This window comes from Thunnus maccoyii, chromosome 6 (genome assembly GCF_910596095.1).
Source record: "Thunnus maccoyii chromosome 6, fThuMac1.1, whole genome shotgun sequence".
In the NCBI taxonomy this organism is placed as follows: Eukaryota; Metazoa; Chordata; class Actinopteri; order Scombriformes; family Scombridae; genus Thunnus; species Thunnus maccoyii.
In genome coordinates, this window is record NC_056538.1 from 21621487 (window position 1) to 21647245 (window position 25759).

General features: G+C 39.5%; 1 protein-coding gene across 3 annotated transcripts in view; it reads left to right on the forward strand.

Moving 5' to 3' along the window:
• The first annotated feature begins 1540 nt into the window (after window positions 1-1540).
• The window catches only part of LOC121898191 (neprilysin-like), a 32919-nt gene continuing 8700 nt past the window's right edge, over window positions 1541-25759 (forward strand). The window contains exons 1-13 of one of the 3 annotated variants that reach the window (XM_042413095.1): window positions 1541-2016; window positions 5200-5376; window positions 8075-8110; window positions 9298-9459; window positions 20053-20133; window positions 20584-20679; window positions 20784-20902; window positions 21092-21160; window positions 21818-21952; window positions 22527-22628; window positions 22741-22877; window positions 23085-23178; window positions 24044-24172. In XM_042413095.1, coding sequence (XP_042269029.1) covers window positions 1974-2016; window positions 5200-5376; window positions 8075-8110; window positions 9298-9459; window positions 20053-20133; window positions 20584-20679; window positions 20784-20902; window positions 21092-21160; window positions 21818-21952; window positions 22527-22628; window positions 22741-22877; window positions 23085-23178; window positions 24044-24172 — 1380 coding nt within the window. In that variant the 5' untranslated portion in view covers window positions 1541-1973. Of the gene's footprint in view, window positions 2017-4313; window positions 4550-5199; window positions 5377-8074; window positions 8111-9297; window positions 9460-20052; window positions 20134-20583; window positions 20680-20783; window positions 20903-21091; window positions 21161-21817; window positions 21953-22526; window positions 22629-22740; window positions 22878-23084; window positions 23179-24043; window positions 24173-25759 lie in introns of those variants that run through there. The other 2 variants (XM_042413093.1, XM_042413094.1) reach the window with 2 other exon arrangements.

The following is a 25759-nucleotide window of genomic DNA, read 5'->3' on the forward strand; positions in this document are numbered from 1 at the left end:
TCACCTCTGATGCAACATAACTACATGGTAAAATGCTCTGTACCTAAATATATAAATACACATCAGCGACCACAGCTTGACAGAGGGCGCATGATTATGATCATACAGACGCTGATGATGACGACAGCAAGTAATTTCATCCGGTATACTCTCTTGCTTCCACTGAAATGAGGTTATTTATTCTCTGCAGTTCCACTAAATGTCACTGCAGTTTGATGCTAACTTTCACTTTCAGACGAAACATCTTCATGTGTTTGCAGAGTTAATTGCTCCGACAGAAATGACCCTTTGGTGAACTTTGGTGTCCAATGGTAAAGAGAGCAGGAGCAAAAGGGCACGTGTAACTAAACAGTGACAAAACAGAGCGAGTGCATCAAAGTAAAAGTTTTTTTTTTATGTGAGTCATTTCACTATACTGTTCAAATGTACATAGTCTAACGAACCACGAATGCTACTTTAGAGTTGCACATCACAGAGCAAGCAGACTTTTACTGTAAATAGGCTGACATTATATGATGCTGGTGATGGCCCTAATTTATCTGTGTAAAAGTGCAGAAAGGAAACTGCCTTGGTTCAAAGCCTGTTGTAAATGACAAGAATTAACTTGAGGATGATTTAGATGATGCTTCCATTTATGCGGTGCCTCAGTGGTTGATATGTATTGCTGTGCAAGGACAGCGTGTACAACATTAAAGGAATCCATAAGCATGGTGAATTTCAGGTCCATAAAAGCCAAAGTAATGTGGTGCTGAAGCTTTATTTGGTGTTTAGGTTATAACCACTTTTCGAACAGCATTTCAATGACTATATTCCAGCGTACACATCAAAATGTTCCTGAAAAAGAGTTATTTGATAACTATGTCTGCCAGATTAAGCCTATAGCTCCAACTTTTACACCTACAGTATTTGTCTTTTGACCTGCAAAGCACAGTATACATGTTACTGACTCCCACACTGACCGTATTTTAGCACATTTTCAAAGTGTAGCCTGAATTAAAGAGATGATATTTTTAACCTTCTGAACCATGGTTACAGTAAGATGGACATTTACGCTTAATAAATTGAGTCATACCCTAGCTAGTTTTTTTTATCACATGTATTTGGCAATTCAAACACCCAGGCCTTCCTTGCATCAGCATACTTCTTGTAAATCAACTTGATTTAAACAGGCACAGACAAATAAGTCAATTAAGGGGTTTACGTTGTTTTGTTTTAAATGCTTTAAGAATGGTCTCCCAGAGGGGCTGCAGGGACCTTCGTGGGACCTCACTACAAAAATTAAGACATTGTGTTGACCATAAATACCCTGACCCTAGGATATATAATAATAGCTGTTGAACACACCACATTGCACTTTAAGTAAATATAACATGGATTTTACTGTATACATTTTCATATCTAATCACCAAGTGTTTAGGATAAACATATATTTTTTATCACACTGTTCACCTGAATCTGCGCCCTGGAGCTATTTAGGCGCCACTGGCAGCAAGTGCCGCTGACAGGGTCACTTCTAAACGCCGCCCTGACGGAGGAGGTAGCGACTCGGTTAACGGGGAACTTCAGAAGGCTACTTCACCGCCTCACTACAGTATATGTCATAGGCTGTATAAATATGGGCTCTCCCCCCTCTGTGGATCACACACTTGACCAGTTGCGCCGCGCAAGAGTCTGATGGATCATTTGAATTCAGCGATCCTTACTGGGTATATGGTACAGTACAGTAGGCAGTTGTAGTGAAGGGTCTGTGCGTAAGTGTGCGTGTGTGTACATGTGTGTGTGTGCGTGCGTGCGTGTGTGTGTGAATGTGCACTCCTAGAATAGAAAGCCAAAGCAAGAAGGAGACGAAGAGAGGCGGGATCGGCTTGTGCCTTGTTGAAATCCAGGGTGAAGCAAATAGATCGTCTGTAACAGATCGATCAGCAGTTCGCGCTCCCTTTGTGGATTTGATGGATGTTTGATCAGTGGATGTGATGCCCATATATATCATCGACCGAAAATTTCCCGACACATCTGGTAAGTCGTTCACGCACCCTGAGCGCCTCTCATAACGTGGTGCCATCTGTGTGCGTATCTGTCGTTGTGTATGTGTGCATTGTTTTTTGCATGTGCGTGTGCGCGCGTGCCGGCTGGGTGATACGGGGCAGCTTGCACCAGTTGGTCATGCCACCCCCCTCGGAGTTCCCGACGTGCAACAGGAGATGAAGAGCTGGCACGCATTAAGCTGCGTCTTGCTCGGTTGCGAATGTGTGCTGCAGCTGAATATTTTTATCGCTGGAGTTTTAACACCTTGTTGCATTTGGTTCAACCAGAAAACAATAAAATCTAATGTCATAGAATTCCTACTAGATATACTATTAACTTACTTTGCAGTATTGGCTCACTGTATTTGAGTCCCTGGTGAGGTTGCTGTAACTTTGGTGTTATATCCCGTTTAAAGTTATTTTCCTTATTCCATTCATACTGCTATCAGAAAAAGCAGTAGGAAAGCAATTTAAAAAATGGACTTCATTTCACCTAGATCACAGCACCTCTGGGAATCAAGTCTCCTCTCACAAAATGATTTTAAAGCGATTTAGTCTTCAGTGTGCAGCTATAGGCTCTGTGCTGAAATCCATATCCCAGTGAAGGTGTTATTTTAAGTTAAAGTAGGCCACATTACAGTACTTGTTCAAGCTCAATTTGATACATGTTCATGACTGACATGGATGTAGGTTGTAAAAAAGTGACTTCATGGAAGTAGTCAATAGTGACTTATGTGTGCAGACGCATGGGTGTTTTCAGGTGTCTCGGTGAATGATGGGTTTAATTTTGAAGGGGTTTGTGAGGTCTCCAATGACATAGGGACTGTTTATGTTTTCGATATATCATGAAAGACCGACAGAGAGAGGAGACAGAGAGAAAGAGAGAGTTTTGAATTTTGGGTACTCCTTTCATAAACCATTATCTTACAAATGCAGACACAGGCTGCATATACCTTCTGAAAAACACAAAAGAAAAACATCAGAGCCACATTATAAAAAGTAAAAAAAAGAGTGGCAGCGCACTGCTAGCAGGGGAACATCATGAGCAGAAATGACAGCTCACATAACAAATAAGTTACACACATATTCCTCTCTCACAGAGCAAACGTCTTCCAAGGCATCAGTGTAATGCACATACTGGCTAATAGTTAGAGGTTCCTTAATCGGCACAGAAGCAGTGTACAAGAGTTATCTGACTTTAAACGTGCATGTGTACAAATCCAAATCTCAACTCAATCATGTATTTAAAAACGGCAGTAAGCAGTATGAATGAGTGATAGTGCATGAGAGACACATACAGTAATTGCTCCTTAAGATTCATACCTAACATGCCTCAGCACACTGCGAGGGAGTCACTTAAACATGATTTACTACCTCTCAGTGTCCCACTCCATCTTTACACCTTTCTTTCCCTCCTCTGTGCTCGTGTTCCTTTTTGCACATTCCTTCACTTAGTCTTTATGTCCCTTTTCCTTTCTGATACGTTTCATTTCTTGGCATGCAACGTGACAGGATTAGAGCAAATAATATACACCCTCTGCAACACTGACATGCACACATGGTTTTATTAGAGCAGTGGGACTGCTGTCACAGTGATGTGTTTGCTTGCAGACAAAAAGAAAAGAAAAGAGCAAAGTCGACTTTAAGTTTCTGCCCCTTCCTGCAGCCTGAGAAAGACTGTCAGGAAGTTCTGATTAATATATAATCTGACCTCCTCTTTTAATGCATCAATCACTTATTTTCCTCCCCGTTCTCTTCCCCTTGTGTCTTGCATATACTGTGCTAGAATCACATCTTTCAAACACAAACACTGCAAAAGGAAAGGTATCCATTACATGTAGGGCCACCACTCTCCTGTAGTAAATCTTATGACCCACAGTGAAGTCATGCATACTGGAGTGCTAGTGTGGAGGGGGGGGGGCAGCCTGTAGGGAGCTGTGGTTGGTGTATACAATAATGGCAGATTACCAGGCTGGATAATGACTAACCAGGGGAGTTTACTTTACATTGCTCTATTGTTTTGTCATGAAGAGGAATGAAAGGGGATTTGAGATCTAGCAGGACTGTGACTGTGTTTGATGCATGTGGATGTGTGAGAGTAGGTGATGTTGTGTGTCTGTGGCTTTCTACTCGTTCAAAGGACGCTAAGAGACTTTGTCCTTTGGTTGTGCGGTGCTCTCATCTCAGCCAGCACGTAGAGAAACCCGCCCATCTGCACAGGCGCCTCATGACACCAGCCTGTAAAAGTGTGTGTGAGAGCATGGCTGTGGACGTGTGTGTGTGTGTATGCTTGTGTGCAGTGATTGCATGAGTGTATGTGTGTGCAGCGGCGGTAAGGGATCAAGGATTAATTGCCTTCAGAGATAGACTTAACTGCTTGTTACATGAACTTTGTAAAGTTCTCACTTGGCCCCAGAGAGGAGAACAACACTGTATAGTGAGGAGCAGAGGGAAGGTCTATATTATTTTCTGTTCTTCAGAAGTGTTTGTTTCTTTTTTTGTCTGGAGTGTACTGCCACTAGAGGGTAAGAACTTCCATTGTTCTCACCTTTTGCTCCAGGACTGGTTAAAAACTGTTTGTCTTTATTTTTTGATTACTGCCATGTGTCTTTTCCTTTTTAAGCCTGTGCCTGTCTGGAGACTTAGATCTTTTTGATTAAAATACAAGTTTTAAACAATTATGAATTAAAATAGTGTGTTGCCAAAAGTGTGAAAATACTTATATTGATCTGTAAATGTTGCTGACAGTAACAAATATGTTGAAAATGTATGTCCAGGATTCAAAACATTGTGAACAAATGTTGAATGTAACAATTCTTTAGTTCATTTTTAGTTAATATGTGACTTATACCTTTTATTTATTTATTTTTATTCATATGTTATCTAAATCTCCCTCAGGCTCCCTTTTTGTCTATTTATAAAATGTCAGAAAACAGTAAAAAAAAAAATACATCATATTCTCAGTCTTCAAATCGCTTGTTTGGTCCAACCAACAGTTTAGAATCCCAAAATATTTGATATAAACCAGAGAAAAGCAGGAAATTCTCAGATTTGTTGGCATTTTTGCCCAGTTAACTACTTAAATTATAAGTCAATTATCAAAATTGTTTCAAATTCATTTCCTGTCAATTGATTAATCCTTTTCGCTGTCCTTCTTTTGTTCTTCTCCTCTCAGGTGAGTTGATTCAGCCGGCAGCTGAAGGAGGAGACCTGAGAATGACAGAGACCAACCCCCCCAAGTCGGCTAAGAAGCCCCGCTGGACCTCCCTGGAGATCGGCCTCATTACAATCGTCTCCTTGCTCTTCATCGTCATTGTCGCTCTTATCATCCTCTTTGCTACACAGAAGACTGGTGAGTGCTAAATTTAAGGGTAGAGGGCTCTGCTGGACCGCTGATAGTGAAAAGTAAGAAATATCTGCAACACTGAGTGCCTGTTAGAAAAGATTTTTCTCAAAACTGTCTTCAGATTCACATTGATAAAAGTTTGATAAACCTGAGTGTGATAAAAAGAAGTTCATCATGTAATTGAAAAATATTTCTGGGAGCCACTGAGCATTGAGGACACTCTTTATTTTTTTCTGAGAGCAAACCTTTTAGAACTTTTGAAGATTGCCTTCCTGAAACTGTGTCTATGCCTGACTGTTACTTCAAACTGAGTTCATGGTTAATGGTAAACATGAAGGAGTTCACTGGAGAACAGCATTTTGTTCAGGTGAATAAAGGACTCTTGAGCTGTGTGCTTTTAAAGTGTAGTGCAAAAGTACAACCACTGAGCCTGAAAGAAGAATGCAGCGTGCAACCATCCTTTTTAGAGTTGCCTTTGTGTTGTCAGGAATTTTTACAAGACATTTACTATGCACCTTAAAATGCTGTGAGATTTCATATTTCAGACTTCTGTGTAAATTATAAAGAATTGTGTAACTTATATCTTGCTAAATTTCATCAATTCATTTATGACAAATGAAACCAACCGCCAGCTACTCGTCATCAGAAAACAATAGAATCTGATTGAGATCAATGACACAGTATAAGTATAACATGGAGGGAACCTATTATGCTTTTCATTATTTTCAGTCATATATATAATGTTACAATGTCAAATGTTCATATTAAACGTGGCCAAAGTGTCATATATATATGTAAAAGTAATCCCTGTGAGCAAAAAGCACCAGCTTCAGACTGCTTGGTTTCCAACGTTTTTTTTTGTACTTTCAGCCTGAGCCGATGTCACCTCGTGACGGATTTCTTTATACGGTCATCGGCTCCACGCACAGTGCACTAGTTCACCGCTCTGCTCTGCTAACATTATGGCATTTTAACATTGTTTTGGGGGTAGTCACACAGAGCCATGACTCCAGTTGAGCTGACACGCTGTGAGTGTTTTTCCATTACACAGCACAGCAAAGTAGAATAAGTTGTTTACCTGTTGGAGGTGTGCTGGTCGTCTGCAGCTCGTCATCAAACATCTCACTATGAGTGTTTCTGCTCGTACTATTCCTCCCTGCATTGTTTCTAACTGATCCGCTGAACAAATAGCTCCAAATATCTCCATATCTTGTTGTGTCGACTGGATTTTAAAAACCCTCCTAATTCAGTGAGGAACAAGTTTAATTTCCTGTAAAGTCTCCCATTATTTAGTCATTTAAAAGCTTTTAATATGAAGCAGTAAAGTGGTAAAAGTTGGGTTTACATCAGCAATAACTTAACACGACCCTGACAGACCCTGGAGAGCTGGCGAATCAGAACAGAGTGAGCTCATTGGGAGGGGGTCCTTAAAGAGCCAGGAGCTAAGACTGCCTGTTAAGAAACAGCAGCTGAACTGAGGAGCTGCATAAAGGACCAGTATAAGATAAATAAGGAGTTTTTTTGAACTATGAATCATGCAAAACTACTCTAGTGGAGTCTCAGAATAAAAATATAGAGCTGGAAATGAGCATAATAGGTCCCCTTTGATATCCTGACTGATGCTTACTTGCTTGCTTTCAGAGATAACGTAAGTGTTATGAAACATGATAAGAAGTTTTATTACGTCAAATGATGACTGATGACTGTGCTGTGGTAAAAGAAAAGCTATCTACTAGTATTTCATTAACATGAATAAACAGCTTATTTATAGATTTATAGATTAATTATTGACAAAATGGAACAAGTTTGAAGTTCAGCGAGAAAAGAACACTGACTCCTTACAGATAAGTCAATCTAATTACATTTAATGATACATAAAACCGTCTGGGTTGGCATATGTACAGTAGTAGTTTGTGTTGAGCTAATATTATCTTTGGCAGTCTTGTGCTTGATAAATGTGTAAACTGCCATGTCAGGAAAATGAGAAAGTTTAAAGTCCCCCTGCCCTCAAAAATGTGTTTTTCTTCTTGTTACTACAGCTGGATGTTTGAGCTTCACAGTGTAGAATGATGCATGTGCACAGATTGACACTGGAAGGCAGTTTTCACATTCATCTGCTGAAAGCAAAAAGTTTCTCTGTGCTCACTGAAAATCTGATTTTGTGACTTCACAAATAGTTTTGAAGCCGATTCTGGACCAATACCCAACTTACACAAGTGTGATGTGGAAACTTGAAGCCTCCAGTGTACATACACTGAGAATTGACTTTTCAGTGAAGTAGGAAACTTTCTGGTTTTTTAATGATGTAGAAGGATTAGTTGCCATTTATTGTCCCAAGCAGTTTTTTTGTATGTCTAGAGAGGATCTTTAATGACTTTGTCTCTGTTTATATCTGTGTGTCCACTCACCTGTGTGTACATCATGCATTCACACATAACACATGAAGTTCACATGACAATTGTGTAACCACGTGTGTGCTTGTGTTAGCACGTGTCAGATTTACTTTGATTTACAGTTACAGTACACCTAAATTATTCCTGATAGAGTGAAATAAATATTTCTAAGTAGTTGTAATCTTGAGAAGGATGAGACGGAAAGAAATATAGGAAGAAGGAAACAGGAGGGAGATAATGTGTATTTGACATAATAAATTATGACTGCAAAAATCCCACTGAGTGATGATTTGTTTTGCATTTTCCTGTAGATGGAATCTGTACCACGGCTGACTGCACACAGTCAGGTAAGCATTGTGTGTGTGTTTGTTTGTACGTTCGCTTTAATGTCTCCTTCTGAGGGCTTTGATTTTTTCTCAGAGGAGGACAGAATAGGAAAATTTAAAATGCAGCAAAAGCCCAGAGACTTCAACTGTGAATATGTTGCCTCTGAGTCAAAGCAGTGTTCAAATCAGAAACAGTCCTGATCAGTAGAAACATGTTGCAGAGGGTTATTGTCCTTGGATCACCTCTGAACAACTGTAGGCCCACAAGAGAAGTTGAACAAATTGTAATGGCTAAGTAAGTGTATTCACAGCTTGAGCAAACTCATTAAGACACAAATTAACAAAAATTAAATATGCATAGCTCTACCTCTAGATTCTAGCAACAGATGCCAATTCATTTCTGATTCATTTTTAGGGAACCAATGTCCCAATTCATTCATACTTGACAACCTTGTCAGAAGACATCTCTCGGCTGCCTCATGTAATTTAATTGCAGCTCCAGAAAGTTAACACATTTCCAGTATTGGTGCCCATTAGAATCCAATTACTGCTATTATACGGTTTTACTTATGCAAATGGGTGCATATCAAGATTTTTGTCAAGATTAAGACTTTTCATAGGCCTATGTTTTATTTTTTAATGAACCATTAACTAAAAAGAACTGTTTCTAAGAAAAAAAATTCGATTTCTGTTACTCTCTACTATTAGTATATAGCATGAAACATTTTGGCGTGCACCCAAGGGTGAAGATGATCCACAATTTCAGCTGCTCTTTCCTCCATTATTTCCAACATCATGTAAAAGTTTTCTTGAGAATTCTTCCTCAATTATGTTCAGTGCACATCTTTGTAAAAGAATAGTTTGACAATTTGGGGAAGTTTCTTGCTGAGAGTCAGATGAGGTCAATACCTCTCTTATATCTGTCTGTTCACAAAAGGTTCCTGCCAGCAGCTGGTTAGCTTAGCTTAGCATAGAGACTGGAAACAGGGGGGAACAGCTAGCCTGGCTCTTTCCAAAGGTAACAAAACCAGCACCTCTTAAGCTGAGTAATTAACACGTTAAATCTGTTAATGTCTAATTTTGCTATGAAAGTAAGTTTTCTATATGATTTGTGTCTCCTGACTACTATATCCATCAGTATATTAGTCTTTGGGTGAGTATTTCCATTTGCTTCACTTCTCAGAGCTTGTTTCCTCTTTGTTGTGCAGCGTCCCGTCTCATTGAGAACATGGATGCTAGCGTGGATCCTTGCGATAACTTCTACCAGTATGCCTGTGGAGGCTGGCTTAAAAAGAACATCATCCCAGAGACCAGCTCTAGATACAGCACCTTTGACATCTTACGAGACGAACTGGAGGTCATCCTCAAAGGTCAGACACCTACACACACGCACCCACACAAACAAACAAAGATCTGCATACAGAAAGACCACAAGACTGACAGACAGACTGACCAATTTATGAAAGATGTGGAGACCTGCGCTGCTTGTTTTCATTAGAGTGATAATTCTGTATTTAGTCCATGATTAAGATGATGATGATGATTAAAACCTAAAACAGTAAGTCTTTTTCAGTCCACTTGCTTTTAAAGAGGAGTGAGAACAGCTTGAATCAGTTGCTCGAGTATATGAGCTAAAGAGGACTGTCCTTCAGGGATTGCAGCTCTATAGATATCACAGATGCCAGGGGAGTTTGGCTTCAGCGCTGCCTACCATGTGAGCTCAGCGTTTGTCAACAGAGCTGGCATTATCAGAGTGTGTGTGTGTGTGTGTGTGGACATTGCGTTCAGGCTGTGCTAAAAGATGTCAACACATGGTAGTGAGAAATTAATTGTAAGTTTGTACTGTATGCATGTGTCTCACGTGTTTTTCCAGCTTTTTAGCATGCATTAGAGTCTTAGTAGTGTCCTTGTGGCATGGTTGATACAGCAAGGGTCAAATTACACTGCAAATGTGTGGGCGCGTGTGGATTTGTGTGGCTCCATACTTCACCTCAAGATGTCTGTGAGAAGGCCAGTCGAGTCTTGAGGAGCGGGTGCTCAATCTTTAAGGGGGACAAACTTTTTCACGGACAACCAAAACTCTTAAGCTACCATAAATTTACAATTTATCTGCCAGTCCCTTCCACTACAATACAGACAGTGCGGATTGCCTGCAGGGCAGGAGAAACAGAGTGATTCAGAGGGGTGAGAAAGATTGATCCTTAGTGAGAAAGGAAAACCAGAGTTTAAAGTGCAGCCTGTCTCGTGGACTCATAATTTGCACCAGCTTCGAGTACTTTATCTGTCCAATCTCTATGGAGAAACATGCAGCCTCGTGTCTTGGGGCACTGTTTCTTTTTTCTTTTGCTATCTGTCCTTGTGTCAGCCAGTGATGACATGCAGATTATTTTTTCTAAACACAAACCTGAATATGGGTGGTAACAGATAGGCTTGTTAATTAAATCCAAATTCAAACAGTCATTCACAATAATTGCTCACAACACATTATGCTTGAAAAGATAGGGAACCTACTGGAAGTCTTAAGACAGGTAAATTATAAGTTTTCTAGAGAGGAGTGTTTCATGATTGTTTTGGAAACAAATGTCTTGTTCTTTCTGAACTGACAGCTCTCACTGGCCTTGCTTTCCCTTTACTTCTCGATAAATATCTTTTTACAGATCAATATAACATTCATTAGCTTTTAGAGTTGATAATGTAGTCATTATAATCTCATTAAGTCATTTATTTTTTATACCTTCATCCGAGGGTGCTTGTAGTGTTAAAAGTGCATCTTCATTCATTCTGTGTCGTGTAATTATAAAAGTGTGTTATTAAAATTCGGAGTCCTGCTTCTTCACAATGATTTGCTTAAAGTAAAGCCTACATTTGATTATATGCCCTTTGTTCTGTACTGTTCTGTCCTGTCCTCTCCTCTCCATGGCAGTCTTAACAGCCATAAAAATCACACATAGGGGGGAAAAAGCAAAATAAACATTGCCCAACAAGGGCTCATTCTAGGCATTTTGTTACCGTATGCGCATTTACGTACATAGCATGTCTCTGTGTAAGTGTGTGGTGTTATTTCACACTTTGTTGTATTTTTACTGCATTTACCAGACGGTGATGTTTACTGCCTGTCTGAAAACAGAGAGAGAGAGAAAGAGAGAGAGAGAGAGAGTGACAGAGAGAGAGAGAGAGACAACGAGAGAGAGAGAGAGAGAGAGAGAGAGAGAGGGAGGAAAAAAATGGAGAAATGCATTTCTGATCTAATGTGGAAAGACTGGGCAAAGTGCAAAGGTTGATGTTTTAGAATCATTGACTTTATTGCTCTACAAATTGCATTTACCACAAAAAGGAACGGAGCGACTAAAAGAACTGGTCCTAATCATTCAACAGCTCAAATCTCCACCAATCGTCAGCGTTGTGCTCATTCCTTCAGGCTTACCAGTCAGAGAAAGAATGTCTCAGACTGTATTGTATACACACATGTTCAGGTTTACTTTTTGTGTGTATCTATGTGTAGATCTGTGTGTGTGTGAGAGAGAGAGAACGCTGTGTATTTAAGATTATACTTGATAGTCAAAACCGAGGCATGTGTGCAGTCTTGAATACTTACAGTAGCAACCTCTAGCTGTCAGGGTAAAAATTTTTCTTAATGACTAATGTACGCTGAAGTAAAAGCCCCGGCCAGTGTGAGGCCTCAACAGAGTTGTGACCTCTACTCTGCGATGTGACATCAAACATGTGACCTCTGATCCTGGGGCTGACTGCTGCCGCCTGCTTGGATACCACCGCCTGCTGATGGACAGATCCTTTTCCTGTCAACAGCTGCAGGGGCCTGGAAACACCTGGACACTGCGGCGCTTGAGGCTGCATGACAGCAATAAAAAGGCTGTATGCATGTGTATGTGTGTGAATAGTAGATTTGTGGTTGCTTGTAAATGCCTTAGATTGTTCTCTGCTGCTGTAAAAGGTCATAAATGATTCGTAATGAGGATCTGCACTCTGATTGTGACCACAACAGTGTGTGTGCTTGTGTGAGTTTTTTTTCCACCTCCGCCTACTCAGGTGTGGCATACTGTGCAATAATTTGCCCAATTGACTGTGAGCATTTTAATTACAAGCTAGCTTGTCAGGAAGAAGAGGGAGGGATGTACAGCAGGCAGAAACAGGATGAAAGAAAGAATTTTCATCGAAACTAATAAAAACGGCAAAGACCGAGGTGAAATAAAAGACAAAAGGAGAGTAATAGAGGAAGAGATAGGTGGTGAGATACACACAAAAGCGGGGGGCTTTGAGGTGAAGTGGAGGAGGTCTGTAGCCAGAGGATGATGGTATACTGAGAGAAGCTTTGAGGATAAGTCAAGAAATGTGAAACAGCATGTGGTAGTCATCTCCAAGCTAAGCCCTACGTGCGTACGTCCATTCGTGCATGCACACGTGCATGTGCCTGTGTGAGTGTGAGCACACTGCTGCTCTTACATGAAGTGCTTCTTGAATGACTCCAGGTCTAAATTTCACTGTACAGAGTCAATTCTAGCTATCGGCATGCAATACATGAACTAGCTTATGTTTCCTGCCTTGCTGAACGTCTCTGAGGTAGCTGTGACGTCCAGAAAAGTGTTCACATGCGAGATGTTGATCTAACAGTTGATGATATAACAAAGAGACAAAATGTCTATGTTTTTCCTGTGGTAACAATAGGATAAAAAAACAAAACAAAAACAAACAAAAGCGTCCGTCTGTACTTACTACAAACGACTTTTGAGATAAATGGTTTGTTCACATGACCTGCCTGATATCAAAATTCCATTCAGAACCATTGCACAACACCATAAATACTGCATTTCTCATAAACATATCAAATAAAGATAGCAGACCACAGGTTTGTGGCCAAGTAAAATAATATGAATATTAATGCAGTTATGCTTAGCCAACAAAAATATACTGAATAAAAATCCTGAATCTAATATGTTTTTGCCAGCCAGGACGCTTATGAATAACAGGACAGAGTTTGGTAGAGCACAGACCTCCACCAAGGTAATAATCTCCCCTGTTAGTTGTATCACAGCCAACACTGTACTGGGTACATGACAGAACATTTGTACACACTAAGACCGGCCAATGGGCGTTACTTTCGTACTGAGTACATGACAGAAAATGACATGACAGATACTCTGGATTCCCATTTTTAAGTCTTCTTTCAATGATGTCTTCAATGTTCTTCCACATGAAAACACATCAATTAATGATACTATATGTTTATGTTATGGTCAAAAGCTTTAATTTTCCGTGCTTAGGGTTCTAAGAAATTATGTTTTTTACACCACTTTGGTATGGCTCTAAAAGACTATACCCATGAGCCTCAGCTGCTGCAGCTATAAAGCAGAGACCAGTCAGAGCAAATTCAGACTGCTTCAGAGTTCCCATCAGGAAAATAAACACTGCACTATAATTGCAGAATTCATTCAAAATTGACCCAGAATCTGAAAGAATGTTTTATTTTGTAAGTACAAAACCTAACCTGTAGCTTACACGTGGCACTAGCGGTGCATGTAACAGCATTTTAAGCTCATCGATTGGATTTTCCCTACAGAAATGCACCTTGGTAAGTTATACTTCCCTGCTTTTCACTACACGTACTGTTTGACAGCACACTCTAAGAAGCATCTCAAAGAAAAATTAACACTTGTCTTTCAAACAAAAATAGGACTAAACTTTGTAAATTATTTACACCTTCTTTAAGGAAATTAAAGTTTTAATGGTCTATTCTGCTGGTTTGTATGACATTTTAAAGGTCTTTTATGTTTTTATACTGCAAGAAGAACAGTAAACAACTCTATTGTCGCTGACTGAGACTCATCACTCTCAAACAGTGTCATCTTATTTCAGTTTCAATTGCATTTACAGCTTCTGCCTGCAGTATAATATGAATTTGTTCCATTATGATAAATTGGAAGCAAAACTCTGAATGGCAACACTGAAATACTGAGGGTGAAATGCCTTGTGGAAAGAGAAACAGTCAAGGATAAAACATCAATGCAGAGAGGATAAACTCAAAATTCGGATTCCGGATCATGCTGAATGGTTTCGTCGAAACTGACATGATGTCTCAAGCAAACATCAGGTGGCACAAAATCCATTCTCAGATACATCCAAACTTGCACACGGGGAGAGTGTGTGTGTGTATGTAAGAGAGAGTGAGAGGGTAAGCCTTTGCTGTGGTTAAACATTAGCACCAGGCTGTCAGTAATCCAATCACACACACATGATCTGTGCCCTTTTGCAGGAAGCGCCCTGTGAAGGGTCCTTATCTCAGGACTTCATTAAGATTAAATGAGCACATAAATAGTGTACACATGGTAATGAGAAAATGGGAGCATTAGAAAAATGAAAGGGTAGAAAGAGACTGAAGTGAAATGCAGCCATGCAAGTAGTGAAACAAGTAGAAAGAAGGGAAAGAAATGAAGCACTAAGAAAATGAAAATTGAAAAAAGATTATGATGAAAATAATTGAATTCAATTTAGAATATTTTGGGGCTGCTAAATTAATTGACCGAAGGGTGGATTTTCATTGAGTTATGCAGCAACAGAACAGGTGTATTTAAAGCTGGAGTATGGTACTTTTGTCTCCCCCTTCTGGCAGTGAGAGTAAAAGGGGGCACTTGGCTGTGATTGCCTGACAAAGGGATGTAGCTTGTTCTCATGTACACCCCGAATGACAGGCACACAGAGAGGGCCAGTAAAAACGGATATGTTTTGACAGTCCACCGGCCCAAAAACGTATTTTTGACAGTTCACCAGGATTTGTCTCAATTTGCCGGATGGCCAGTACACCACTGGCCATAACCCACTGTTGTGGCTGTGAAATGGTCGACAAATTGTTTTGAGTGTCACACAACCCTGGCAAAATAACTTGTCAGAATATGATCAGAATCAGAATTTGATCCATTTGGTCCCGTTAACATTTGGAAAGTCTAGAAGAGCCGCATGTTAATTGGCCAAAATGGGAATGTAGAGTCCGACATGAGATTTAAAAACTCTGTATACTGTTATATACAGAGAGATTTATCTGGTGGTGATAGGTTTAATCAGCATTGTGTGAACTTGTTTGGCAAGGGCTTGGATGTAATGGACATTCATTTATATGTAAAAGCTCTGCACTGCATGTTTAAGAAACAATGAGCTGATATGACATTAAATGAAATTAGTGATTAAAGATAGAGATAAACTTTGTTTTAAATATGGCTAGCCTTTTCATCTACCTGTCTTTATTCTGACTGGTCTGTCAGTTAATCCCCAAAATTGCAAAGAAAAAAAAAAAAAAAATCTCATTTTCTTCAACTTTCCTCTGATCCTTTTGATCCCAACTCACTGTGACATGAGTGATGTCTTGTTGGACTCAGGGGAGAGTTTCCTGTCAGTTGGCTGAGTAATTTAAGATCCATCCTCTTTCTTGTATTGATCCTGAGGTTGCATTGAAATGTGCAGTATGACGGTTGATACCAATGCAACATTTATGAGAGATCACTTTATAAGTGACAAGCAATCCTGAAGCCATGTTAAGATGTGTGATGGCTTGTCAAAGTATCAAGATTGTTCTCCATCCAGTACATGATACCCCTTTCAAGGGTTTCCTTTTAATTTGTAATATTATTGAAGCCCAACGAGCTAGATTTTCATTCAGAAATACTGTTTTGATGATGTGAACATGTGTTTTTCTTACATTCCGATGAAGTGTTGAGAAACTACAACCGGTAAATTGTATTGCAAAAGAGGTATGATTAGTTTCAGGAATGTTGGATTAGTTTATTTATCTCATGGTTTGTCTGGCAAGCTAAAAGCCATACACAAACTTCCCTTAAGCCCAGTTTTTGCATTTTTTTAAATACAGGAGGAGCTTGAGCGCATGATACAGTCATTGTGACTGATAAAGGCTTTGTACTGTGGCACACATTGTTTGTACAGCTTGACTTGGCTAGCTCACTTGACTTGGAGGATATCAATAAGTGGCATATTTGTGAAAGCAGAGAAGAGAGGCACATTCTTAAACGCTAAACTAGCTTATACTGGTGATTTATAGCATTTTAAAACTTCAAAAACTCTCCCCTGAGGGAAGTTGTATTGAGAACAGACAGACAGTGATGTTACAGCTACAAATTCATTGCCCTTTCAACATCTTCTCCAAGGTGACTGGTTTGACCCCATGCTGATCATCCTTGGCACTACAGAGACACTGAACACATTATGGGTGCCTCAAAGACAATTCATTGGCTATGGCCTTATACCAGCGAAGAAAGTTCTGCTCCAGCATTGGAAAACACACAAACCCCACTTCAATATGAGAGTGGTTAAATGCTTTGTCAGGTACTCTCCACCTTGAAAGGATCAGTTTTGCTCTAAAGGACAAACTAGATAACTTTGGGAAAGAACTGGAGTCCTGTTCTTCATATGTTGTCTTCATACTTTGGTTTTGCTACTCTTTATACTTTTCACTGTGTTCTTGAGGGTTTATATGTTCTGTGTTCGGTTTATTGGAAAATGAAGCTGCCAAAGTGCATGATTTCAAGATTCTGAAAATGCTTCAATAAAATACATATGCTACAAATTATTTCTATTATCTAATTGCATCATGAGAATTGTGTGCAGTGTGGGCACATGCATGTCATGTAAACACATAAGTCATACAAATGCATTACTCTGAACTGGTCAAAATAAACATATCATAAATACTTCATAACACATGTTGCACATACATACAAATGTGCAATATAAATGTAAATACACATGGATTTCTCTAATGACATACATTTTTTTCCACGTGAAATCCATAAAGGCTGCTGACTGAATTTCATGCCACAGTGTTTTAACAATTCTGCTGAACTGCGTCAGCCTATTTATGTCTTTCTTCTAAATTACCATATACAATAGCGATAGCAACCATGAGCTCAACCATTTCCATACATTTTGCATGTACAGGAAGTTTATCACAGGCGCTTAGAGTTGAAAGAGTTTTGCATCGTTCATTATTCATGATGCAGTCATTATAAAGCAAATACACACACATCAGAAATCCTATGCACTCTACATAATAATCCACAGGCCTTTGGAAAATCAACTCATATATATTCATATATGTTTAGATGGAACAAAAGTGTTGAGCCCAAAAGCAGAAAAAATGATTGACGAAACAATCTCTTTCAAGAATGAACTGTCATCCTCAAAGAACAAAGTAATGGAGCTGGCATAAAGTTATCTAAATAGTTATGGTCTTTTGTTTTACAGAAGACATTTTGACTTTAGTGTAACCGAGAAGTGCTGTGCCACTTAACCATCACCAGATGTCGGATTCCTAGGGATTGCATCAAAGCCCCCCTAAATCTCTCAATACTTTAAAAAAATAATGTGCTGTAAATCATGATAGCTGGAAGAACCAACTTGTTGAAGTGAATCAGGCAGGATTTAAACTCTGGATCTCTGACAGGACAAGTCACTTTTAAAAAAGAACACATTTCTTCAAAAAGGGGATTTGTGCCACCCAGGAGCCCATGCATAAACTACAATAAAATCAGTGATGTGAGAGTCAGGCTTGGGTCTTAGATAAACCCTGCAATGGTGCAGGCACAGTTAAGATATTTCACTTCATGCTAGGTACTGAGTGACAGAGCATCAGATAGTTTAGCAGAAGTCAAGGTGAAGTTTAAAATACCTGTTGAGTGGGTGTTTTCTTTTTGTGAAGGACATATGGTCACACACTACCAATTTATCACAACACTACTTGCATTCATCAAGGTGGTTTTCAGCAAATACCAAAATTACCATGTGGATGTTGGATTGAACCCTGATGATCTGAACATATATTTAAGCTCACCCTCTCTGTCCATGCTGCTGAAAAGTGACAGCAGTTCTTGAAGGAATGGTTACACTTTAAATCTACGATATGCAACTCAGTGCCTTGAGGCAGTACAGGGAAGTGTATTGTTAGTCCCGTTCTCCTCCCCCTCAGTCGAGCAAGTTTACACCCCAACACTTATCACTCATTTTGATTAGCTGTCTACCTAGAAACACTATCTAGCCTGGGGCTGAGCTAACTGGCGTCCATATGCCCACAACAGGTGTTGAAGAGGCAGTGAATGCAGGTTATAACTCAAGCAATGGTGTTTACTCTTTCAAATTACCATTTTCTGCCACACCTTCAGCTTTGCTCTTCTTTGAATTCTTTCCAGTTTTATTCACTATGACTTTCCTGCCCTGAGGTCACTAGCCTCATCATGATTACTAGTCTTCTGAGAAGCAAGTAAACAAAGATTAAAAAATGTGCATGCAGATTGCCACTAAATTGTGGTTTATATGACAGCATTGACCTCTACAACAAATGACCCAAATCCTCTAAATCACCTAAATGAAAATATTAACTGCACCGCAATAGTAAATAGTTCATGTTTAATTATTTATTCAATCATTCAAGCAAAGACCTGACATTCCCCTGGGAATTGTAATGGGGAGTTTGCAATGGTTTATTTTGTAAAGGGGACATATTATGCTTTTTGTGTTTTTCTGTTATTTTTAGCATGGCCATGCACTCCAGAATGACACATGGGAGCTTTTTCTAATATGGGGCCTCTATCTGCAGTAATTGGCAGGACAACATTTGTTTGTGCTTTCCAAAACTGTTGCAAATCACTGTTAACAAATAATTATGTTTTTGACAACGCTATGGTTAAGGTCTGGTTAGGGTTAGGGAAAGATGATGGTTCTGGTTAAAATGATCACTTTGTTAAGGTTAAAGGAACATGTGGTGTGGGTTAAAGTTACCACTTCCTTAAAGTTAGGTGACCTTCGTCGTCATGGGAACAATAAACACCATGGGGTTAAAGTTAGGGGATGATTAAGTTACATTTTTTAAAAAACAGTTAGAAATGTGACACCTGTGTTTGGAAATGGAAACGAACAACAGTCTCTTGCAGCAAAGTCCACTTTTTGCAAGTATGGGTTAATCCATCCACCCAACACACCACCTCCGAATGAGTAAATTTGTCAATTTATGTAGATGTCATCTAAACTGCACCACTTTTCTTGGTCATAATTTCTAGATGGCATCTGTCACTCTGACATTGTGGTGATTGACATTGCGACCTGTTGTGTCATTTTTCTTGGGAGGACAGGTTCAAAAATGCTCCCTGCAAGTACAAAGCCTTGAGTGCTGCAATGTTACCTCTACTTTCTCCTTGTGATGATATCAGATTGTTCGCACACGTCCACAAATGGCTGTTTGTTCCATAGTCTTTGTTGCTAGGGTTGTTGCTAAGGTTGTTCCATGGGTTGTTCATGATATCATCTTGATATCATGTCACAGACTTGCCAGAAATGTGGAAAGTGACTTTAAGATTGCTCTGTAAGGCAGAGTCAACATTATGGCTTTATTTGTTATCTGCAGTACTCTCATAAGAATATTACATGCTGGACTGTTTTGTCATTATATACAAACTTAATAACATTTTTTTCAGGAAGTAGCATATTATAAAAGATTAGTATTAACATGAGAAGAATTGTCACGTGTTTCAGCTCTAAAGTATTTTTTCGTGCATGGCAGCTTTGAAGTCGATTTTTCCTTTAAAAACAATCATATCATGTTTTTTATTATCTTTTTTTTTCTTTGGATAATGTCATTTCTGTTTTGTGACTGGTTGCTATGTATCCCCATGTTTTGAAGCCATCACTTTATTTTTGTTAGCGCTCTCTGACACAGGGACAGACAACATGCCTTGGTTAAAATGATTAAATGCATCTGGACAACAGCTGGATTCTATTTCCAATCCACAATGATGAAAAACTCTACATTGTACCTGAGGTTATTTACATCCCTCTCTCTTTCCCCTTCCCTCTGTTGACATGTAGACCTCCTCCTCCTTCTCCTTTATCTTTCTGTTTTTATCTGTGTTTCTTTCCTTCACGCTTGCTCTGTTTCTCTGCTCTATTTGTAGGTGTCCTTGAAAAAACAGTGGAGGGGGAAGCCACTGCTCTCACCAAGGCTAAGACCCTCTACAAGTCATGTACCAATGAGAGTGAGTCAGCAACCATCACATATCATCATGGACTTTTTTTAATTTGCTAATGTCCTAAAAATTTTTCCTACTGTCATCAAACGTTATGTGTTACTCATTGGATTTTCCTTCATTGCTCATAATCTCTCTTTATCAACCATTAGCTTTTAAATGCAAAAATTACTGTCTTTCAGTTTTACAGTATTACATAATGCAAATAAATGCTTTCTTCAAAAGCATTGTGGCTTAGAAGTCACAATGAACTCCTCACATGTGCCCACATTAGCATAGATTAATGATGCTAGAAGATAGGAAGTTCAATGTATGATTAATAACAAGGTTTACTTTCTTTTTTAATTAGTTCTCTGAATGTTGATTTGTATAAAATAAATGTATACTTTATATATATAAATAATGCCTACTTATTAACAAAAAAGATTTTTGCTTGTTTGTATCTATGCTTCATTTAAGGTTTAATTGAACAAAGAGGAGGGGCTCCTTTGCTCGACATGCTGCCTGATATTTTTGAGTGGCCCATAGCTCTGGATGACTGGGAGACCAACTATGGTAAAGTATCCTTTATGATATGGTTGCATGCAGCAAATATCACCTACAGGCATTTCTTCCCTAGTATTCTTCTCTTCTCTTTCCTCTCCTTCCTCTTTTTTCAGGTAAAAAATGGAGGTTTGAGGACGTAGTTGCTAAGCTGAATGAGAAATATGGAACTCAACTCTTGGTTAACTTTTTTGTCGGCACTGACGACAGGGACTCCAATTCGCACATCATTCATGTAGGTGTGCAACAGTAGCAAGCTCTCCTCTTTTTTTTTCTCTGTCTCTCTTTCATGTACCCACATACATACTTGCACTCACACATCATATCCCATCCAGCTTGCAAATAACCACCCACCAATTTCTACAAATCTGATTGCTTTGGCTTATATAAATACGTGTGGTTTCTTCGTCCTCTTCTTTGCCAGTTTGACCAGCAGACCAGCCTTGGCCTTTTGTCCAGAGATTACTACGCCTGTACCGGACCCTACGCAGAGGTGGGCTTAAAGTTCACATGCACACACACACACACACACACACACACACACACACACACACACCACATGCACATGCACACAAGCTTGTAATATAATTAAGACTTTCAACTGATGCATGACGAAAACAACTCCATGTGTTCATTTGGGCCACTGCCACTGAGTCTGGGTTTCATGTCCCCTGGAGTCTGTTCCTGGAAACGTGATGCCCAACAAATGACGAGGGCATTAGTCGAAACATCAGTACCTGAATCAACTTTATGCGTTTATCTGTGTGTCTCATAGTACATGGATTTGCAAGCATGTGTGTGTATATGACAAATGCATTCCGAGGCAGTTAAGTGATGATTAAAATAAAAGAGGCAAAACAGAACAAATTTGGTTGTGTCTCAATCCAGACCAGATGTGTGTGATTGGAGCAGACATCCTCTGCTCTGGTTTTACTTTACAGTTTACCATAGACTCTTGATTGATATGCAGAAAGAAGCACTTAACCGCACTCAGCTTGAGGCGAGCTGTGTGCACGTGTGTGTACGTATCTGTTAGTAAATGCACACTGTTGCCTCTGATTTTTGGTCACTGGTTAAATCCAAACCTTTTTTCCTTCCTGTTGAAGTAAAGTCAAGATATGAATATCATGAATGTGCATGTATTTGACAGGCATGTCGAGCCTACGAGCAGTTCATGATTGATCTGGCTAAGCTTATCCGCACTGACCGGAGACTGGCCATCAATGAGACCCGCATCAGAGAGGAGGTGACACGAGTTATGGACCTGGAGAGGGACATCGCCAATGTAAGCACACATTCACACTTTGCTTTTTCCCAACAGGATCCAACATAGTTACACATATCCAAGTACGGCCTTTATTACTGTTTATCTGCTCTTTGAGAAGCTGAGGAAAAAAGAGACCTTGTTTTCCAGCAACAGTGCATACCTTATATTCTCTCTCAGCTTCACACAACAGGAGGATTTTGTGAGCAAACAAGTTCTGACAGTATGACCTTCCACTCCTCCATTTGTAGCCCAAACGTCTCTCCTCTCTGTGTGTTTGTAGCTCCGGTCTAGAGCAGCTGCTGTGTAAAACAAGCTGTTAACCAGCCTGATCCCAACACAACAACTTTTCTCAGACATCAACAGGTTTCCACAGTCTGCCATGCTTCACTTCCCCTCCACTTCGCTCTTGGCTTTTATAAGGCAGTCACAGCACTCTAGCTCTGACATTTACAAACCTGAAGTCTCCTGGGTCTCCAAATATGTTTGTTGCTGCTGGACCTGCACCACAGTGGTACACATGTATCAGGAGACAGGAGGTGTATGTTGTGATAGCATTCTTGATTTCTAACCTTGCTGTCTTTCTTTCTCCAAGGCTACTGATACTCTAGAGGATCGTAACAACCCAGTCTTACTTTACAACAAGATGGAATTGGGTGATCTGAAAGCCAACTTCACCCTTGAGGTTGAATCACAGGTAAAAATAACTGTTTATCTGTCAGCATTTATTGTTTCTTTTTCATGTTCCATCCTTTTTCTAATGTTTTTTTTAATTTCTCCATGTCTGTGCTTTTGGGCTTGGCCTGAAGCCATTTGACTGGAGTTACTTCACAGCTAAGATAATGGATACAGTCAACATCAGTGTTCCTGACACAGAGAAGGTCATAAACTACTCTCCCAACTATTACAGAAGACTCAACCTTATCTTGGCCAGATACACCAAGAGGTTTGTGGGTTTGTATGAGCCTGTAGCCGTGTTTGTGTATGCAAACGTGTAGGCATGCTTGTGTTTGTTACATAGCCCAATTGTGAGTGTGTTTGTGGGGGCGGGAGTGCACAGCGTGCAATGAAAACAGCTGCTCACCCATTATTGATATATTGTAGCTTTGAATGAGTAAGAGAGTTTCTTTGAACATCCTTCCTCTCCTTGCAGGGATCTGCAGAACTACATGGTGTGGCGCTTTGCTATGAACATGGTGGTGGGCCTGAGCAAAGCATACAGAGAGACCAGGAAAGCCTTCCGCAAGGTACACTGCCAGGGCCCTGACACTGAACTTGCCTGAGGATAAACACAAGAGCCCAACTGATACTGGATCTTTGAGGCGAATACCAATATCCAGTTTTAAAAAAAACAATAGCAATATAGGGGGCAGTATATAATTTTAACAGATAAGAGAGCCATTTTTGATGAGGATCCCCTAAATTTTAAAGAATTGTGACCAAGATACATAAAGTGCGAGACATTTTATAGTAAAGGCTACTGCTAACATGGCAACATGCTCACAATGACAAAGCTAAAATGCTTATGTTTATGTCACTCTAATGCTTACCATGCTCATTGTCTTAACGTAGAGTGGTACATTTTGCTAATTAGTGCTAAACACAAAGTACAGCTGAGGCTGACAGGAATTAGTTCTGCAGGTATTTGGTCATAACTACATGACATTTTGAGCCAATCTATCTAGTAGATATTGAGACATTGTATTTTTCAAGATAACTGATTTGCTGGTGGTGCTAGAGGAAAGTTTGAAAATCACCAAAGTCATTAGGATTTGTCCACTTGGTGCAATGGCTATCTGTACAAAATTTCATGGCAAACCATCTAAAAGTTGTTGAGATATTTCAGTTTTGTGTTACTTAATCGGCCAACATTAAATTCTAATAATACTAGATGTACACATTCAGCCCCATTCATATTCTTTCCTCACATTTATAATTCTTTAATCTTAACTTTCTTCCTTATCTAACCATTTCCCCACTACCCAATTTCTTATAGCCATTAATGCATAATGGAGGTGCAAATAAAAAATTGCCATGAGCCTCTTTAACCAATATGCTGAGTGGTTTATCCTCCATCTCTAATTGATCTGTGCCTTGTTACTTTCCCTGTAGGCTCTGTCTGGTACAACGTCAGAGGCAGCAGTGTGGCGACAGTGTGCACTTTACGTCAACAGCAACATGGACAATGCTGTAGGGCGACTGTATGTGCAGGAGGCCTTCTCTGAAAAGAGCAAAGAACTGGTCAGTAGGGGATGGATTATACTTTATATCATTTGGTTAGATTACATTAAATGCAGGATAAAAAGGTATTACAGGAATCAGTTAGTCTACCTTTTATCCCATAATTGTATCATACAAAAGGGGAATCATTTAGACACAGTACATACTGTGTTATATATATTTAAATATGGTGTTTTAGTGTTTATTGTTCCTTGGGACTGGTTTTCAATTGCAGAAATGAATCTCAGGGCATGCATTTCCATAGCCACAGTGTGAGAGTGTTTATGTATTCTGTTATTCAGAAATACAGTATGAGAACATGTGTTTTAGTCACATCCCACTGAATTTATTTTTGCCTCTTATTCACCTGTGTTTTTGTCACCTTTGTGTCTTGTGTCTCCACCACTGTACTGTATTTTTTTTTGCCTGCACCCATTGAAAGCAGCTGAAAAAGGTGTCCTTGTTGTCATGCCCACACCACCCACACTGTAAATCTTGACTTGTGTGTGTGTGTGTGTGTGTGTGTGTGTGTGTGTGTTTTTGTGTGTGCATGCTTTAGTGTACAACTGTGTATATGTGAGTCAGATTGAGTGCATCTCCGTGACTGTGTACTGCTGTCGTAATGCTGAGTGTCTCACACACCATAAATCTCTGTCATCTTCTGAACCTTTGCCTACTCTAGCATGTGGATCTCACATTGCATCCTGTGTAAATGTGATGTGAGTGCATGTGTGTGTGTGAGAGAGAGAAGTGACACACAACTCCTTTGACCGTGCAGGTACATATCAACACCCCTTTCCCCAAATACATTGCCATACATATACTGTATATGTGGAAGTCTGCTGAGTTGACCTCGGCTGGCACACATGCTGCACTCCTCACTTACCAACTTTCATTCAGCCTGAGAGGTATATTTGACATCTGATCAGTGGTGGAAAGTATCTAGGTACATTTACAGTAGTACCACTGAGTATAATTAAGAGGTACTTGTTCTTTCTTGAGCACTTCCATTTTATGCTAGTTTATCCTAGTACTTCACTACATTTTACAGGAAAAAACTGTACTTTTTACTGTACTACATTTATTTAACTGCTCACTAGTGACTTTGTTCGTATAAATTTCACATACAGATATGATCATCTTATAAAATATGATAAGTCTTGTTTTGGATTAAACTTTGCAGCACTTAAGTAAATAAATCAATTAAAATCCGCTCCACCTTGACCAGCTACAACAGTAAAGTGCAACTTACACATTTAAGGGAACCTATTATGCTTTTCCTTATTTTCAGTCATATATATAATGTTACAGTTTCGAATTTTCATATTAAATGTTGCCAAAGTGTCAAATAATGAGGTTAACATATGTAGCAGTTATCTCTGTGAGCAAAAATTACTGGTTTCAGATTGCTCTGAACACTTGGTTTCCACTGTTTTTTTCCACTTTTAGCCTGAGCTGATGTCGGCTTGTGACAGATTTCTTTATATGGTCATCTGTTCACTGCTCTGCTCCACTAACATTATAGCATTTTTCCATTGTTTTGGGGGTCATCACATCGACCCATGACTTGAGTTGAGCTGGCACGCTGTGAGTGTTTTTCCATTACAC